Source organism: Cannabis sativa, chromosome 7, assembly GCF_029168945.1.
Source record: "Cannabis sativa cultivar Pink pepper isolate KNU-18-1 chromosome 7, ASM2916894v1, whole genome shotgun sequence".
In the NCBI taxonomy this organism is placed as follows: domain Eukaryota; kingdom Viridiplantae; phylum Streptophyta; class Magnoliopsida; order Rosales; family Cannabaceae; genus Cannabis; species Cannabis sativa.
The window spans coordinates 39,847,478-39,867,952 of NC_083607.1; the positions used below are offsets into that span (position 1 = coordinate 39,847,478).

The window sequence follows — 20,475 nt, forward strand, 5'->3', positions numbered from 1 at the left end:
TAGGATTACTGTTATAGTTAGTTAGAACTAACTAATTGCCAGCTTGTATCAGTCCTCTATATAAATACTTTGTTTCCATAATTATTCAACATAATAAAGATTTGAGTACACTAATATGGTATCAGATGAATTCAACACTCTGATTCTCTCTCTGTAATTTCTTCTTTCACCATCTTCAATGGCGAGAACTCGAGCTACTGGTTCAGGAAGCTCCGGCCAAACTCCATTGCCGAACAACTCATTCAACATTCCAGATGCTCCACCCAATCCTCCGATCATTCCTCCAGTTTCAAATGTCACTGGAGACAATACTACGCGACAACCTGTTGCACAACCTCGACCTGTACACGAAGACAGTTCAAGCCCTTATTTCTTGAACTCTGGCGATCATCCCGATCTTACTCTGGTTTCACCTCCTCTCTCAGACAAGAATTTCCAGCCATGGCGTCGCAACTTCGAGTTATCGGTTGGTGCTCGAAACAAGACTGGTTTCCTCAAAGGAACTCTACCTCCACCACCTATTGATGACCCTCTGCACAACCACTGGCTTCGATGCAACCAGATGGTCATGTCCTGAATTTTACATTCAGTTTCACCAGATATCAAGAGCAGCATCATGTTCTTGGACACAGCTGCAGATATGTGGAAGGAGCTTAATTCTCGATATGACCAAGGTAATGGACCTCGTATATTCGAACTGAGAGAAGCCTTGATTACTCTCCACCAGAGTGATGACACTGTAAGTTCATACTTTACAAAATTAAAATGTATGTGGGATGAAATTCAAGAAATTTTCCCGAGAATTCCTTGTACTTATGCTGCTTTTGTCAATAATCTTGCGTCCTTGAATCAAGAACAAGTCCTTCAATTTCTAACAGGTTTGAATGAATCATTTTCCCCTGTTAGAGCACAACTTCTTCTCATTGAGCCTTTTCCCTCCCTCTCTAAAGTTTTTTCCATGGTCATCCATGAAGAAAGACAAAGGAAACTCAAAAATCTCCAAATTCCTACACTCATTGCTACTGCCCAAGATACTTCTGCTTCAGCTGTTGCACAAAATCCTTCAGCATCAACTGCTGCTGCAAACCAAGGGTGCAACAAACGCATGAGACCCTATTGTACCAATTGTCACAAACCAGGACATCTCAAAGAAAATGCTTTTTCTTGATTGGATTCCCAACTGGTTATGGTGACAAGAAAAAGAATGACAATACCCAACCCTCGGCTAATCAAGCATCAACCTCAATAGACCCCCTTTCTCTCTTGGCTAACATCACCGAACAAGAAGATATTCAAACCCTTATTTCTCTGCTAAGTCAGAAACTGTAGCCTACATCTTCAATTGCGGATGCATCTCAGCCATTTGCTTCCAACATAACTGGTAAACTCAAACCTTTTTCTCAAAGTTTATGGATTGTAAACAGTGGTGCTACTCACCACATTTGTTGTAATATTGATCTCTTTTACCATTTACACAACAAACCTATTGCTACTTCCATCAAACTTCCTACTGGTTTATGCATTACCATACAAAAATCTGGTAGCATCAAATTTAATGACAACTTAATTCTTCATAATGTTCTTTATGTCCCTGAATTTCACTTCAACTTATTTAGTGTTCCCACTTTCCTAGACTTACCATCTCACAATGTTTTCTTCACTAAATCTTGTTGTGTTATTCAGGGTTCTCAGAACAAGAGGATGGGGATTGCTAAAAGGGTTGGCCATCTATATTTTCTGCTGCAACAACCCAATTTGCTTCCTACAGTTTTTCATCCATCTACTTGTAATAATTCTTGTAATAATGTCCATTCCTGGCAGGCCAGGCTTGGACATCCCTCTACGTCCACTACAAACTTTGTAAATAAAATGCTTCATTTCAAGGATTCAAATAAAATCTTACCATGTTCTTGTTGGGTTTTATGCCCTAAATAAAACTCTTTACAATCTGATTAGTTATCAATATAAGAAATTTGAAGTGATTGATGTTTGCATGAATTTTACATGCTAATGGTTTAATATGTTTATTACATTCATACACAGAAAATCAGTTAAATCCAGATCATATGTTTATTCACAATTACAGTATCGTCAACACAGTGGAATGTGATTGTGATCATATGTATCAAAAGTTTTGGTCCCTGTTTCATCAATGTTATTGGATTTACACTAATGTGATAATCAGCGATGATGTGTACTTACACTTGGAGTAAGTGTTATGTTCTTTCCAGGACATTAGTAAAGTATACTAGTTTCGAATGTATGGAGTATACATTGGACTGGACCGATATTGCAACTAAGTTAAGATATTACAAACTTACCGTTACACATATCTTTCCAAGTCAATATCAGTAGTTGATCTTAAGATTAAAAGAATCTAAATCCTGATATGCTTGGGCTCAACTCAGGAGTGCTATTCATGTTCTTAGATTTATTAGTTAAGCCTACTTTTGGGTCAGGGTGATACGTATATTTTGGGAACTTGATAGTATGATTGAGTGCGAGTGCTGAACATAAATATGGAATCTATAGCTTCTACTGGTGTATAGAAGTCAAGTGATGATTCCCTTCGAGCTTAGCAAATAGGAGTAAATGGATGAGCTCTTGTTTAACTGACTAATTATTAGATCACTAAACACCATTTACAGGTAGCTAAGTGTTTTAAGGGGCAAAATACATTGAGGGGTGAGAACGGTAAAGAAATCCCATCTCGATGTACATCATCTATATAGAGGATCTTTAAATCACAATAAGATTATAACAATGGTTAAATGAGATAGTATATTGATATCGTGGAACATACAATATGCTCTATATAAGTCTGAGAGTGCAATTCTATGTTCTAAGAGTGGATTCAACGAAGAATTAATAAGTAGGAATTTACTTGGTAAATTTGGTTCACTTATTGGAAGCTCAGCATATAGATCCATGGTCCCCATTCTAGTTGAGAACATTCTGCTTGTAAGACTCATTAATTGATTCGTGATTGATCAATTATAATTCTAAAGTTAGACTATGTCTAATTTTATGAATTTTCACTAAGCAGGGGTGAAATTGTAAAGAAAAGAGTTTCTAGGTTTATTTATTTATTAATGGACTTTATATGTCTAATTAATAATTAAATTAAATGACAATATTATTTAATAATCTATTTTAGTTATTAAATAATTAGTTTTGGCATTTAAAAGGTTAGAATTGGAAAATTGGCGTTTTGAGAAAATAGAGATAAAATTTGATAAAACTGCAAAATCAAGTGAGGCCCATTAAACACCATGGCCGACCACTTAGATGAGGTTTTTCAAATTAATATTTTCATTATTTTAATGCCAAATAAATCCTAACCTAAACCTAGTAGTTGCCTATAAATAGAAAGTGATGGCTCAGTCAAATCACAAGTTTTCACAAGCTTTTCTGAAAGAAATTTCTCTCTTCAGAAAAACTGAGCCTTCCCCACTTTCTATACCTGGCCGAAACCCTCTCTCCTCTTTTCTCCTTGATCAATTTCGACCCTAGTGAAAGAGTAAGTGCCCACACACAGCAAGCAGTAACTCAATCATAGATTGGAAGACTGTGAAGGATCAAACTTGAAGAAGAATGACATCCGGGCTCAGATCTTGATTATACTCTGCTACAGAAAGGATACAAGGGTTAGAGATCTGAGTGGAAGGAGACATTAATTCCGCTGCATCAATGTAAGGTTTTCTTAACTTTATATGTGTTTAATTTATCGTTTTAGAAAGTTCATATTTAGGGTGTTTAAACAACATACTTGTGAGTAGATCTAAGATCCTGGTAAAATAATTTCCAACAACTGGTATCAGAGTCATGGTAATTGATTTACTTACATGAAATTTGGACTTTAAAACGATTGTTTGTTTGTTTTTGGATGGTATCATGTTGTATTGAGTGTTATTTGATGATTGATTGATGTTTGTAAATTTTCGTGAAAAATAATTGCGATTCTGTTTCTGGAATTATTTTTATTGGATAGTATGGAAAACATTAAGCAAGTTAGCCTTTTACAGAACTCAATTTCGATTTTATTTGAATTAGTTATGAATTTTTGAAGATTTGAAAAAATCGGGGCTGTGCTGAAATTTTCCTGCGATCGCAAAACTGTCCGTACAGTTCACAATTTTTTCGTTTTTCTTCGATTTTTCATGCTTTTTCATGGAATTAACTATTACTATTCCTAATTCAATTCTAATTATCATTTTGAATTAATTTAATATTTTTTAAATTTAATTCAAGATATTAATGTAATTTGAATTTGAATAGAATTAGTATCTATCTTCTTGCTTAATAATCTATCTTATTTTTAAATTTGATTATATCTTATCTTATTTTTAAATTTAAGGTCAGATTTTATATATATTTTTTTTAAAATTAAATCTTTTTAGATATTTTGACCTTATTTAAATTTAAAATAAGATGTTTATAATCATGTAATTTTAAATAGATGTAAGATATTTTGCTAACTTTTAAATTTTGTTATTTTATTTATTTAAATTAAATTTAAAATCTGAAAAGATATTTAATTTATCTTTTCTAATTTTTATTTAATTTTTATTTTTAAAATAACATTTAATTTTTAAAAGTAGTTAGCAAATTTTGAAATGATATTTAGGTTGGTTGAAACCTAATTTTTCAAAATAGTAGGTTTGATTTTAAATATTTTTTTTTAAATAATCTCGAAATTTAAATTTTTTATTTTCGAAATAAATATTTATTTTTTTTATTTATTTTCGAAAATTAAATTATTTTTTTTAATTATTAAATTATTTATTTTTCGAAATTATTTATTTAAAATTAAATAAATCCTACTTCCAACTATCCAGCTAACCTTGTTGCAGGAGTATGTGGTTTTAGCTTGTATGTAAGTTTTTAAAACCTATTATTACTTGACTGCAAATAGCCATGGTTACTTTTTGCCAGATCTAATGATCTGATGGCTCCCTTGGTCAAGTTAATAATTTGTAACAGGTAAATTTTACAATCTTCTTTCATCTGTGTATGACCTAGCAACATGATAGGTGTTGCTCCAAAATTCGCCCAAAATACGTGGACCAGTCGAGAGGGGACACGTGGATCAGATAACTTGGAAAGATTTGCTAAGTCTTTTTATGCCACCAGGAAGCGCTATTAGCAGGGGTCCCGGAGGAGACACCCGGAGTACAAGGTACTCCAGGAAGCTAGTATAGCATGAAGGCTCTCCGGGATGTGTCAGGTCTCTCCCGAGAAATCAAGTCGCATTTAATGCTGCATGGGAGGAAGCGTGTTGGGACTGTAACACGCAATAAAGTCTGACGGCACAACCCCCGAACAGCAGCGCTACAGTAATGATCATTTAAGTCTAGCGACGGCTACTCTGCGAAGAGTCACGTCAATCACAAGACAAAAAGGACATTCTCCATAAAAACCCTACAGCACCTAGGGATTTGACCATGCATCACCCATGGTATATTCATCGGAAATGCCCAACTTTATGGATACTTACAGACACATGTGTAAGAACAATTCTAGGGATTACCCCACCAAAACACTATAAATACCCCCTCAAAGCTCATTTAATGGGGTCGAGAATCTTGGTTGCAAAAGAGCAAGAAGAGAAAAAAACTCACCAAGAACATTCTTTGTATTTAAGAGAAAAACATTCTCTCAAGTGTAGAATCTGTATTAAATACATCCATTAATAGCAGTGGCTCGTGGACTAAGGCTCATTAACGCCCCAACCACGTAAAAAGTCTTCATCTCACTTTCTTACAGCTCCTTATTATAATTATATTTTAATAGTTGCTGAAAACCTCGGTCAACATTTTGGTGCTTTCATTGAGAGCTGAAGAAAGTTGCTTCACAACAAGCATTTAACTTCACGACAATGGTGGAGACAAGAGCTACACGTCATCCTCGCCCTCTAGAAGACGCTCAAGATCCCAATGAGGAAGATGTAGCCTCAAGGGCAGCAGAGGAGTCCTAGGAAGAAGAAGAAGAAATAGTTCCCGATGAAAACTACGAGGAACACCTCGACGAGTATGCCTATGACGGAGGAAGCTACTCGGAGCTGGTGCTCCTTAGACAAAAAGCTATCGATCATGAAGCTGAGATCGAAGCTCAGAAAGCGCAAAATCAAAAAATGTAGGAAGTGATGCTAGCCATGCAGAAAGCCATGGAGGCAGCTGGTATTCACGTGCATCCCAAGGCGATGGCCGCTGGACTCGACGGGGAGCCAGCAACGTCTTCGCCTAATTCCCAGCAGCAAAGGCCTAGGGAACCTAGCCCTATAAGGCACCCTGCTGAGGAAAACCAAACAAAAAACCCTACTTCTGCCCCTGGTCGAAAGAAAAAGGCGCAGGATCCGCGAAAGGTCCGCTCGGATTTCCCTAAAGGGAAAGGTCCGCAGAGGGGCAAGCCCCAAAGAGGGAGTCTTGGCCCTCAGGATCGAGGGGACCGGAAAAGCGTTTCCGTGCACCAGGAACCAGGGGGTAGAGGAAGAAGAGGACAGAGATGTCCACCCATTGATCTGAGAAATCAAATCAATGGGAATCAAGGTGACCTCCGGGATCACCTTGACAAAAAAAGATACAGGCCCGTAGTCTCCTCGGGTACTGTAAACGAAGGGATTATGGCAGAACTTGCCATACTTCGAAAAGATATTGCTCGAGTCTCCCGGAGGCAGAAGGGAGATGACTCCGACTCGGACAGTGAAGATCGGGAGCCTTGTGCCAAACATATCCTGGAGGCGGAGCTCCCTAAAAACTTCAAAATGCCCGAAATGGCAGCATATACCGGGAACTCCGACCCCGGTGATCACTTGTCACGGTTCAACCGGTCATGATGCTCATGCGGGTCCGCAATGACGCCAAATGCTTATGCTTCCCCCTCACTTTGAGCGGATCGGCGAGAGGAATGGTTCAAGAAATTGGAACCGGGATCGGTGGGTTGTTGGAACAAACTCCAAACCAACTTCCGGAGACGCTTGTCGCTGCCAGAAGGTCAACTTGGAGGTTAGTGCCTTGACCAACATCAAGCAACCGCCCACCGAGACCTTGAAGAATTACATCAAGAGGTTCCGAGAGGAAGCCTCGAAGACCAAGAAGGTCGACGACGGACAACGCCTTGCGCTTCTCCAAGCAGTGAATCCGCACCGGGACTCCCTTCCGGAACGAATTACAGCAAGAAGGCGCCGCTAGCCTTCAGACTTCCGAGCGAGTCCAAAAATATATTAACCTCGAAGAAGCCCGGATCGTGGCTTACGGAGGCTATTATCCCACCGGATAGCGGGATACATGCCGTGAGTATCGCCCTCGGGTCACCGTCCCGACCGCGACCCCTCCGGTAAGTGGCATACGAGTTCTCGCTACTCCGGATACAGCCCGTGGCCAAGCTTTGGCCCCGCATCTTCCCATTACGGCAACCCGTCCGGGTGAATGGACGGACCCCTTCACAGCTGCCCCGACCGCTAGCTTAACGAGGCCCTACCTGTGGGTCGAGGAGCAAAGGTCCTCCAAGGGCAGCACCCGAACGGGAGAGAAGCGCCAAAAGAAGGGGTACACACCCCAATACACCCAGTACACGGAGCTCACGGACTCTCAGGAACGTGTATATTTTGCCACAAGGCAGAATACGCACTACCGGAGACCACAGCCATTGTACAAAGACAGCTCCCGGAGAGATCCGAGTAAAAGGTGCGAGTACCACAACGACATTGGTGGTCAAGCACCAATGAGTGTAAAAATCTCAAAGACGAGATTGAGAATTTGATCCGTTTGGGCCACCTCTATGAGTGGATCAAAAATAGGTTGCCCCACCTTAATCCAGTAAGGTGGCGGGGGTATGCCTCCGGAACACCAGGGGGTACAGCAGGAGTATTGCCTCCAGCTGCTCCCGCAGGTGACACCCAGCATATACCCGGACTACCGCCCCGGCCTAATGGACGGGTAGCCATGATCTCCGGAGGTCCCCATATCGGAGGAAACACTCGCAAGGAGCGAAAGAGATATGCCGAGGCCGCAAGACACAGTGAGGTGTGGGAGGTCACTCAACTCCCGGCTCAAAGGCCTCGGCTAATGGACCAACCCATAACGTTCACGGAACAAGACGCCAAGGCGGTGCGTTTTCCTCATCACGACCCGCTGGTCATAGAGACCCCCATCGCAAATAAGGTGGTGGCTAGGGTCCTGATTGACAACGGGAGTTCCGTGAACTTGCTCTTCAAAGAAGCCTTCACTGCGATAGGGTTGACCGACCGGGACCTCTCGCCTAGTGGATCGCAGCTCACAGGGTTTAACGGGGCGACGCTAATCCCGATGGGAAAAGTCAGGCTCCCGGTTGCCCTGTGCCCCGATACCCCCCAAAGCACATTCAAGTATTGCACCTTCGTGGTGGTAGACTGGCCTACAACGCAATCTTAGGCCGACCGGCCCTCGTCGACTTTGGTGCAATAACCTCAATCCGACATCTATGCCTAAAATTCCCTACCCAGGAAGCCGGAGTCGGAACGGTGAGGGGAAATCAAGGAGAGGCCAGGCAATGTTACAATGTTGCCACCCACTTGCCGCACTCATGGTCCGGGGCCCCCTGAGATAGAGAAGGCTGAAGAGGACGAGTTGGATCCTCGCATAGGGTCCGAAAGGGTCGTAGAACCAATAGAGGACGTCGAAGAAATACCAGTGTGCGACGACGACTCCACCAAAGTACTCCGGATAGGGAGAAGCCTGGATCCGGAGGAAAAAGATAAAATAATAAAAACACTGAAGGGCGCCATCGACATTTTCGCATGGCGCCAAGAAGACATGACCGGCATCAGCCCTCATGTCATCACACATGTACTCAATGTCAACCCGGACATGCCCCCTGTCCAGCAAAAGAGACGCCCGCTCGACTCGGTGAAAGCCGAGGCCTTAGAGAAAGAGGTGGATAAACTTTTGTCCAATGGCATGATCCGCGATGTATACTATCCGGAATGGCTGGCCAATCCGATCCTGGTGCCCAAGCCGAACGGGACCTGGCGGGTTTGTATAGATTTCACAGATCTAAACAAAGCCTGCCCAAAGGACTGCTTTCCGCTGCCCAGGATCGACCAGATGGTAGACGCCACGTCCGGATTTAAGATGCTGTCTTTCATGGATGCCTATGCTGGGTACAACCAAATAAAAATGCATACGGCAGACCAGGAGTGCACTAGCTTCAGGACCGATAAGGGGGTATACTGTTACCTAGTCATGCCTTTCGGACTGAAAAACGCCGGAGCAACCTATCAAAGAATGGTTAACCGGATGTTTAAAAGCCTCCTGGGACGAAACATGGAGGTATATGTAGACGACATGCTCGTCAAATCCAAAGCATGCAACAGCCATGCAAACGACTTAGAGGAATGTTTCGAAGTCGTCCGGAGATACGGCATGAAGCTCAATCCGAAAAAATGCACCTTCGGGGTCAAGTCGGGAAAATTCCTGGGCTTCATAGTCAGCCAAAGGGGGATCGAGGCGAACCCGGAGAAAATCCAAGCTCTCCTGGACATGCCATCCCCCAAGAAACATAAGGACGTGCAGAGTTTGACCGGAAAGGTAGCCGCACTGAGCCGCTTTATCTCACGGTCCACGGACAAGTGCATACCCTTCTTCAACATACTGAAGAAATGCCAAAAGTTTGAATGGACAGATGAATGCGAGGAGGCATTCAAAAGGTTAAAAGACCACATGGCCAAACCTCCTATCCTATCAAAACCTGTCCTTGGAGAAGACTTGTTCCTTTACTTGGCCGTCTCCGAGCATGCGGTCAGTGCTGCACTGGTCCGGGAGGAAAAAAAAATTCAGCACCCCGTGTACTATGTTAGTAAGCGCATGGTAGGGGCCGAGACAAGGTACCCGGTTATTGAAAAATTAGTATTCTGCCTCCTGATGGCATCAAGGAAGTTGAGACCATACTTCCAAGCCCATCCGATCAGAATCTTGACCAATCATCCACTCCGCAAGTTCTCCGAAGCCCGAAGCATCCGAAGGCTCCTCAAGTGGGCGATGGAGCCGAGTCGGTTCGACTTACATTACGTGCCCCGGATTTCCATAAAAGGCCAAGCCTTGGCGGACTTCATCACCGAATGTAATGAAGCCGAGGCGACGCCCAATACACCGAGCCACCCATCCCCACTTGGAGAGTATTTGTGGATGGAGCTTCTAATGAGAACGGTTCGGGAGCCGGAGTGGCTATGATATCACCTACCGGATTGCGGCTCCAGCGGCACTCCGATTCAACTTCACGGCTTCGAATAATGAAGCCGAATATGAGGCCCCGATAGCGGGGGCTAAAATTGGCTAAAGCTGTAGGAGCCAAGAGGGTGGAAGTCTACAGCGATTCTCAGCTGGTCGTAAACCAAGTTTCCGGAGAATACCAAACTCGCGGCGAAAGGATGGTCGCGTACGTAACAATAGTCCGAGAACTACTCCACGAATTCACGGACTATAAAATAGAAAGAATCCCCCGAGAAAAGAACGCTCACGCGGACTGTCTGGCTAAGTTAGCCTCGGACAGCGAAATCGAAGAGCTGGGGGTAGTACAAGTGGAACGCTTGGCAGAGCCAAGCATCAAAATAAAAGAGACCACACAAACGGTTGGGCAAGAACCCAGCTGGATGGTCCCCATCATAAAGTACATAACCACAGGTGAGTTGCCCCAAGAGAGGGCACTGTCTCGAAAGATTCGCATCGTGCTCATCGTTATGTAATGATGGATCAAATTCTCTACCGAGAGGACTCGGCATGCCTTATTTAAGGTGTGTATCGGACCACCGAAGCTAGACAAATCATGCCGGGAGGTCCATGAAGGGTTCTGTGGAGATCATACGGGAGGACCCAGCCTCTCAAAGAAAATATTGAGGCAGGGGTACTTCTGGCCAACAATGAAAAAAGATTGTATAGACTATGTCCAAAAGTGTGACTCGTGCCAAAGGTACGCGAACATACCGAGAGCTCCTCCAAATGAGATCACTTTGATGGCCAGCCCCTGGCCCTTCGCGGTCTGGGGAATAGATCTCATCGGGTCTCTACCTACGGGAAAAGGAGGGGTAAAGTATGCAATAGTAGCAGTGGACTACTTCACCAAGTGGACAGAGGCTGAGCCTATGAAGACAATAACTGCTAAGAAGGCGTTGGACTTTGTTATCAAAAACATAGTGTGTCGATACGGCTTGCCTCACCAGATAGTCTCAGACAATGGAAAGCAATTTGATTGCGAGGAATTTACTGACTTTTGCAACCAACACGGAGTGGTAAAAAGCTTCTCCGTGGTAGCCCGCCTCAAACAAACGGCCGGGCGGAAGCGATCAATAAAATCCTAAAGGTCACCTTGAAAAAGAAGCCGCCGTCCGTAAAAATAACTGGCCTGAAGAATTGCCAAGGGGAGTGTGGGCCTACCGGACGACCCCCGTAACCACAACCGGTCACTCGCCGTTCTCAATGGCGTACGGTTGTGAAGCAATGGTCCCGGTGGAAACATTATTCCCATCCCACAGAGGACGACTTATGATCCGCCACCAATCGTGCCCCGCTCCAAGAGGCTCGGATCAAGTCGAAGAACTCCGGATGAGTCCCAAATACGGATGGCCGCTTATCAAAAGAAGGTGACCAAGTATTTTAACTCCAAGGTTAAAAATAGAAAATTCGCTATTGGGGATATGGTCCTAAGAAGGGTTTTCCCAGCCACCCAAGAACCCGGAGTGGGGGTACTTGGACCAAATTGGGAAGGACCATATGAAATCGAGGACGAAATCGGTTCTGGCACTTACAAACTGAAAAGAATGGACGGAACTACTGTCCCAAGAGCCTGGAATGCCGATCACCTCAGAAAATATTACCAGTAGCAAATTAAACTTAGATTTTGTTCAAAGGGTTTGTACCGTCCAAATGTATGCCTCCTCTATATTAAATAAAACTGAGTGCCTTAAAAATAAAGTTTCTATGCCACTCAGGGGGGTACTAGGGTATACCGCACGGACAAACAAAAACAAACTAAGTAAAATATCCTGACCCAAAGGGCAGGTCAATCTAAGTAAAATATCCTGACCCAAAGGGCAGGTCAATCTAAGTAAAATATCCTGACTCAAAGGGCAGGTCAAAAAATATGCGCAAAAATAAAGAGCATAAGTATAAAAACCCTGAGCCAAAGGACAGGTTAAAATACCTAAGTGTGACAAATAAAGATCGCATATATATAAGAAAAAAATATCCTAGCCCGAAGGGTAGGTCATACACATGTAAATGGCCCGGGGACAGGCCTTAAGATATAATTGTCTCCCCTTCAAATAAAAGCTGCCGCCTATATGTAAATTGTTCTAAGGCAGCAGCAAATATGTACAAACAAAAAAAAAAAGAGTTATAAGAAGAACGGGTAGAATCTGGGTCAATAATACGGCAGCTCAGTCAGCCCGCGGAGGAAGACGAGGTCCAATCCGTGCCTCAAGCGCAGCATCAAGCTTCTTCTTCTTTTCCCGAAATCTGGCAATCATTTCCTCGGGTTTGGGATAAAAAGTAAGCTTGATACTCTGATCATTGGTGGCCCAAGCCATGTAGACACCATCATCAAAGCGCTTCGGGCACCGGGCGCAGGAAACAGGAGAAAGGAGCTCGGCCCTCTTGGCCTTCCTGGTAGACTGATCTTTGTAATCCCTAAGCTCCTTCAACTCCGCAGCTAGAGCGGCCTTGGATTCGATATCCGACTGGTGAGTCTCCTCTAGAGACCTCACCTTGGCGGCCATTTCATCCAAAGCCTCCCTGGCCTCCCGGAGATCTCGCCTGGCCTTCTCGACAGCCTCGGTTTGAGCCCTTAGTTCCTCCTGATGATGGGCCTCCATCCTGTCTCTCCGCTGGGCCTCGTCCCGGATCATGGCCTCCGCCTGAGCCTCCCTCCGGTTGGCCTCCTCTTCCTTGGCCTTGGCCGCTGCCTCCTGGCGCTCGGCAGCCTCCTGGTAGATCTGCCTCTCCGCTGTGAGGTCTTAGAGGACCTTCCTGACGTCGTTCATGTCCCCAAAGTCGAACAGAGCGAAGCCATGGTTTATGATGTTCCTGGAGAGGCGACCAGCCTCAGCAGCAAGCTGAACCATAACGAGGTATAAGGAAAAATTTCTCAAAGGAAGAAAACAAAATACAAACAACAAAAAGGAAACGCAAAAAATTGCAAAGTACTTACCACTATGAGAGAATGGCTGAGGTCCTGGACCTGGAAGATAGAGTTCAGGGAAGCACAAGTGGCAAACCGCTTGGGCGCACAACGTGTAAGCTGAGAAGCGAACTCACCGGTCATCTCCGCGGCAAAGGGAGCCAAAGTGGGCCCTAGGAGGGGACGGAACCAGTCCGTTAAGGGGTCCAGATTGAGGTTCCACGGATCATGATAGTGCGGGTGGTTGATGCTCGCCTCAACCTCAGCTCGCAGAATCCTCCTAAGGGCCTCCACTTCGGCATACCCCCGGGAGTACTCGTCCATAGCATAGTTGAGTTTGGCTATGCGAAGCTCCTGCCTCACCTCATCCCCCGGAATCGGGGTAAGATCATGTGGGGAGGAGCAGGATTTTCCTCCATCGGGGAAACCCCGCCGTCTAAGCCATGAGCAGGAGTGTCGGCCCTCCGAGGCCTCTTCGGCTCGTCCTGGGCAATCATCTTGCCCTTACGCTTGCGAATCAGAGCCACTTCAGGCTCCTCCTCGTCCTCCTCTGCTACCACTGGAGGGGCTTGAGGCTCTCCAGTACCCTCAACGGCTTCCTCCGAGAAGTCCCACCCTTTCCCTTGGCCTTCTCCCGGAAGCACCTCCTCGTCATCCACTAAGTCAATGGTTTCGGGGGGAGCGCCGGAAGGAACCTTCAAGGAAGGAGCCGGGGGAGAGGGGGTGAAAACCGGAGGAGCCACGGGAGTATGAACCCCGGCAAGCTGTTCCAGGATGGCATCCATGGAGGTACCTGTTCCAATAAAATAAGCAAGTGTTAGAAGTTCGTGAGGAACCGCTTATAAAAGATGCAGCAAATAAGCTACTCCTACCCGAACTTCCTAATTCGGCCCTAGCAAAGTCCCGAACTTTAATGCTGGTAGCATCATCTCCAAGATAACTGTCCGAGGGCCGAAACCAGCTGGACGCTATGTAAGCCGACGTACCTAAGGGAATAGGTTCCGGAGGGCCGGAGCCCATCCGGGACCGACCTAGGTAATCTCCTAAGTTCGTAAAATAAAATTCCTTCAAATGATCCCCCCACCGGGTCGATGGCATCTTAAACCTACGGAGACGCTCGTCGAACCCTATGGGCCTATGACTGGTATATTCATCAACGGAAGGAACATAGCGAATTATCAAGGGAGACTTACCACCGGCACCGGAAGTGCTAGCACCGGGAGCACCCGAGTTTGGTTCTGGGCCGAAGGCCGAGGCCGGAAGTTCGATTCTCGAAGAACCTTCAAGACGAAGGGGCCTCCCGGAAGGACCCCCAATCTCTTCTTGAAGTATCTTGTCAAAAAATTTAGCCTCGGACTTCCCGCCAATGGCTTGGCTCCTTCGCACCACCGACTCCCCACGCGAAGCCCTCTCCCGCAGGCAGCCCGGGCCTTAGAATACGCCTTCTCCCGGGCCTTCCGTAGAGATAATCTTGGTACTTCTTCTCTCGCCGTAGCAATGAGCTCATCCCGAAGGCCTTCTCCGCAACCGGCGCCCTCACATTGGGGCGGATGACCCGTGAGAGGTTGGAGTCATCCACGGATTGATGAGAAAGGATAAGTTTGGCCTTCCTACAATTCTCCGTGGTGACTGTGCCCCCGACATCAAGATCGGCATGGTCGTAGGAGGCGAAGGCTTGGGCCCTTCGAAGGAAAGCCCGAGTGGGAAGCGTCCGCCGGTAAGGTGGGATCCGCACCCACTCCGTGAGAAGCTCCGGTGGTCCACGGCCCCGAACCCGACGAGAAAAAAGCGGTGGCGATACTCCTTAACATGAGTCTGCCTATTATATGGAACCACCCCCTCGTTAGCAGGGTGGATCCGGAACCCATAAAAACCATCCTTAAGTTTGTCCCCTTTCTTGGGGACGGATACAAGTTCATAAAAATATAAAATTTCCGCCGGCCGGGAGACCCTCACCACGGGCGGTGTAAAATGAATAAGCCCGAGAGCGGGCGGTAAGCTTGAGGAATAAGTTGGTATGCCGCAAGGCCGACAAATACAAGAAAATTCACAAAGTAATCTTGGAGCGGGAGCATGGCACCGTCATCAAATGGGTCCGACTCCAAGCCCCGAAGCCCTCATAGTTGTGGTTAGGCGTCTCCGAGTCACGAGGAGGCGGTGGAAGGTCCCCGAGGTGGAGGGTTTGATCCCGGCCACATTAATAATGTTCTCCACTGGTGAGGACAAGTCGTGGTCGATCGAAGCTCGGCCGCTTCCCAACCCGCCTGCACGGGACTTGTACCCCTCCGGGCAACGGGTCCCGCAGAAACCTCCTCCGGGGTGGCCATGCTTTTCCCTTTCTTCTTCGAAGATTTCGAGCCGAAGCGTACATTTTATGTTCGAGAAAAACAAAAGGGAAAAAGAAAAACCGAAGCTAGGTCCCATACCAAACCCTAAATCAAGAAAAGGGAGTGGGGGTCCCCTAACCGCCGGAAAGAGGCCCTCCGACACGTGTCACCTGGGAAACTCTGGAGAGAATCCCTCAACAAGTGTCGGGTGCAGTGAAATCGCAGAAAGTGGTTTCGCAAAAAGAAAAAAAAAGGAGAGAAAAGCCATCCTATGCCCTAAGCAACTGTTAAACGAAGAACACATGGCCCTCTTCAAACAGAACTGTATAACTACAACAGGGGCATGATAAATGGCGATTCTACAACTAATGCAGTTTACATAAAAAAAAAAAAGAACTCGAAGAACTTAAACACTCACACACCCAGAAGCCTCTAAGTGCGAACCCAGAAAACGAACGAAGTAAATATAAGCATGTTATTATCTAAGGATGCAAGAAACTTACAGTCGATCGTTGAACTGGAGGAACTGAAAGGTGGTTGAGTGAGAGTTGAGAAGCACTGGCAAAATCAAACACTGGAAAATTAAATGAAGTGTCTGAGTATTAAGATAGCTCGTGCTACTTCGAGAAATTTTCTCTCTAGGAAATTCGAGCAGAAATGGCAAGGAATGGAAAGTAACCGAAATGAAGGAAAGGTGGTGGCTTTTATAGGCAAAAGTGCATGAGGAACAGGCGTCTTCACCTACCAATCGCACGGTGGGGGAAACGCACGATTCGAATTTCCAAAGATCAACGGACCAGATCAATCTACCATTAAGGCGGTGGAAACGTTTGAGTATCCGTCTGACACCATCAATGCGCCGCATCAATCATGGGGCGTGAAACGAATCGACCTCTACAAAAGTGAATCGCTGCATTTAATGCCATTATCAGACACACCTCCACGCGCCCCCAAGTCGTATCAGAAGACCGAGGAGGCGGCTGGAAACATTCCTGCAAAAAGCATATCGCTGCATTAAATGACATCATTTAATTTGCCCCCACGCGCTCGAGGCTCGAGCTAGGGAAACGAGGGGTCAACCGGAGACACTTGAACAAGCCTTGGTTTATTTTTACTAAGTAAACAAGGCTTGGGGGGTAAATGTTGCTCCAAAATTCGCCCAAAATACGTGGACCAGTCGAGAGGGGACACGTGGATCAGATAACTTGGAAAGATTTGCTAAGTCTTTTTATGCCACCAGGAAGCGCTATTAGCAGGGGTCCCGAAGGAGACACCCGGAGTACAAGGTACTCCAGGAAGCTAGTATAGCATGAAGGCTCTCCGGGATGTGTCAGGTCTCTCCCGAGAAATCAAGTCGCATTTAATGCTGCATGGGAGGAAGCGTGTTGGGACTGTAACACGCAATAAAGTCTGACGGCACAACCCCCGAACAAGAAGCCGCTACAGTAATGATCATTTAAGTCTAGCGACGGCTACTCTGCGAAGAGTCACGTCAATCACAAGACAAAAAGGACATTCTCCATAAAAACCCTACAGCACCTAGGGATTTGACCATGCATCACCCATGGTATATTCATCGGAAATGCCCAACTTTATGGATACTTACAGACACATGTGTAAGAACAATTCTAGGGATTACCCCACCAAAACACTATAAATACCCCCTGAAAGCTCATTTAATGGGGTCGAGAATCTTGGTTGCAAAAGAGCAAGAAGAGAAAAAAACTCACCAAGAACATTCTCTGTATTTAAGAGAAAAACATTCTCTCAAGTGTAGAATCTGTATTAAATACATCCATTAATAGCAGTGGCTCGTGGACTAAGGCTCATTAACGCCCCAACCACGTAAAAAGTCTTCATCTCACTTTCTTACAGCTCCTTATTATAATTATATTTTAATAGTTGCCGAAAACCTCGGTCAACAATAGGATCCATCCAAGTGTGTACCTGTGTGAGCCTATATGTTTATTTTGTTTTAATATAGATACATATAGGTTGTTGCTAAATAAAATGTCACACCATGATAGATTTTATTTAGGTCCATTTAGTAATTGGACCTATTCAATTAATAACAGTTATTTATTTTAAGGTTAAATTCCTCTCTTTTGGGCCTTGTGTGAGAGTTGGGAGCCATAGAAGTGGGTACGACATACTGAACCCAACACCCCCTCACATGAACTACCCCAATTGTGAAGGCTCATTTGCCTGATTTGAATAACTGTAATAGGTTAATTATATTAGTTTGACCTAATAAAATTGAATTAGCAACATAATTAACTTTTAAAATATATGAAATTTATTTTCATTTTAATATTTTAAAGTTAATTTTAAGAAAAACACTTTTAGTTTAGATATTATTTCTAGACAAACTATTTGTATTTTTCTTGTATTTAATTAAATATAGAATTTTAACTAACTAAGATTCTTTCTGGAGCTTATTTAATTAAATATTCCTATTTAAGTTATAAATTAGTTGTATCAACTGATTTTTCTTATCTAACTTAAATTTGAATATTTGATTTAAATTTTAAATCAAGTTGAGGAATCCTAGGCATTAGTTATTAAAGATTCTTAAGATATTTTTTAAGTTAATATCTTTTCAAATATTAACTTAAAATGGAATATTTTAGATATTTTTTGGTTAATATCTTTTCAAATATTAACTTTAAAAAGATATCTTCAAATTAAGTGATTACAACTTAATTTTTGATATTTAATTAAATCTAAATTTGAAATTATTTAAGTTTTAGATTTTTTCTATATAACTTAAATTAGATATTTTTCAAATTTTTGAAAAGATACTTAGTCAAATAAGATATTTTCGAGATAGTAATTTCTAGACTACTTATTATTTCTAATATTTAAATAGGAAAATTATACTTCGTGAAATTAATTATTTAAATAATTAATTTTGGTACAATTTTATTAAGTATATTTTTCCTAGTATTAAATAGAAATTAATAATTAAGCCTTCTCTACACTTAATTATTATTTCTTGAATTTAATACATTTAATTAACTTGAAGAATCTAAATATCTAAGTTGATTTTCATCATGATACTTAAATATTTATTGATTTTTCATGACACTTATTTAAATAGAAAATTATTTTTAGGTTGAAATTTAATTTTTCAACTTAAATTTAAATAATTTTCAAAATATATATTTTTTTATTTTATTAATCAATTTCGAAATTTGCATTTTATTTATGCAATATTTTCGAATTTTTTATTTTGAAAAATAGATTGAGTTGTAAATTAATTATTTATTTTAATTAATTCTTGGACCAACTACAATCAATGATTTTTTCATTTAATTGATTAATTTAAAATAAATGAATTTAAAATATATATATATATTATTAGAAATTGAATTAACTAGTCAAAAGAATATCTAGATAGGTGATATTTTTGCTTGAAGTATTTCTTTTCTATTTTTATTATTTTCGAAAATTGTATTTTTATATACTTTAAATTTTCGAACCCAATAAATATATTCTCAAAGGAAATTTTTAAGTTGCTAATTATTTAATTTAATTCAACTTAAATTAATTTCCTTAATATTTATATTTAAGATTACTACTAAGATGGAAATAATTAATTTTATTTCAATCACCATCTAAGTACAATTTTATAAATATTATATTAAATTCTAATTTTTGAATTTTAATTCTTAAATAGAATTTAATGAGATTTATTTATTAGAATAATAAAGAAAAAACATTTTAAAGAATGAGCTTTATTATTATTAAGATATTCGATCTCCATTGTGGGTTTTACATCGCGTTTGTTTTAGTGAGTAATCCTCTCTAATGGAGGAACGTTCATTAGCAATTTCGCACCGTTTAATCTCGCATGATAAGTAGTTTGTAAGTGTTTTATATGGTAAAGATCACCCTAATGGTGGCAACCATATTTGACTTGCAAATTGCGAAACAATGGTAGAAGCTCATGAGATAGAATAGCCTTGACTCTCACCTAAACGGGACAACGCTGGATTCCATTCTTGATCGAATAAAAGGTTGCTAGAATGTTTAACATTTTAGATGAGCTGACAACTCTATTCAATGGATGGTAGCTTTGACTCTCGCCTAAACGGGACACTGATATCAGTTTGTTGAAAACCTTGGAAATTATTTAGGATTGATTTTTTAAGTATTTTCTCATATCATTCCTACTTGCTATGTGCTTATAATTTCTGAATTGATTTTGTGTTAAACCATTATTAATTTCTATTTGTTGATTTCTATTATTTTGTAGTATCCTGTTTTGTCAAAATGAATCCCATGTTATCACTGTTGACTGAAAACAAGCTGAATGGAACTAACTTTAATAAATGGAATGAGAACATTAATATTGCTCTCATAGGAGAAAGTGCCTTGTTTGTTTTAACTGAGCCGTCACCTGAAGTGCCTGGGGACAATGCATCCAAAGCTGTGAAAGAAAAGTATGAGCGTTGGCAGAAAGCAAATGACAAAGCTCTATACTTTATGCTTTCTAGCATGGTTGACACCCTCAAAACTCGGTTTTCTAAAACCGAGAAGGCTGCTGAAGTTATGACGAAGTTAAATGAGCTATTCGGTAAGGCATCACTTCAGTCACGCTTTGACGCGACTAAGAAGTACATTAATGCACGGATGGAACCTCATCAAAATGTGCGTGACCATGTTCTCCTCATGTCTAGTTATTTCCAAGAAGCCCAGGATCATGGTGCTGAAATGGACAGTGCTACTCAAGTAAGTCTTATCTTGAATAGCCTGACTCCAGCATTTCTACCATACACAACAAATTATGTCATGAATAAGAAGGAAATTGACTTTCATGAATTAGTCAATGACCTTCAAACTTATGAAAATTTGATTGGAGGACCCAAGAAGAAAGGGAGTAAACCTCACAATCCTGGAAATGGTAATGGGACGATAAAACCTGAAGCAAATGTTGCCTCTGCTTCAAAGCCCAAATCGAAGAGGAAGTGGCACAACACCAAGAAGCGAACAAAAG

The 20,475-nt window shown here is 42.5% G+C and overlaps 1 protein-coding gene across 1 annotated transcript; it reads left to right on the forward strand.

Moving 5' to 3' along the window:
• Nucleotides 1-616: 616 nt before the first annotated feature.
• LOC115696663 (uncharacterized) lies at nt 617-1,168 on the forward strand. Its single transcript, XM_030623553.1, has one exon. It carries the CDS (start codon nt 617-619, stop codon nt 1,166-1,168), a length of 552 nt encoding a protein of 183 aa, XP_030479413.1.
• Nucleotides 1,169-20,475: the final 19,307 nt, after the last annotated feature.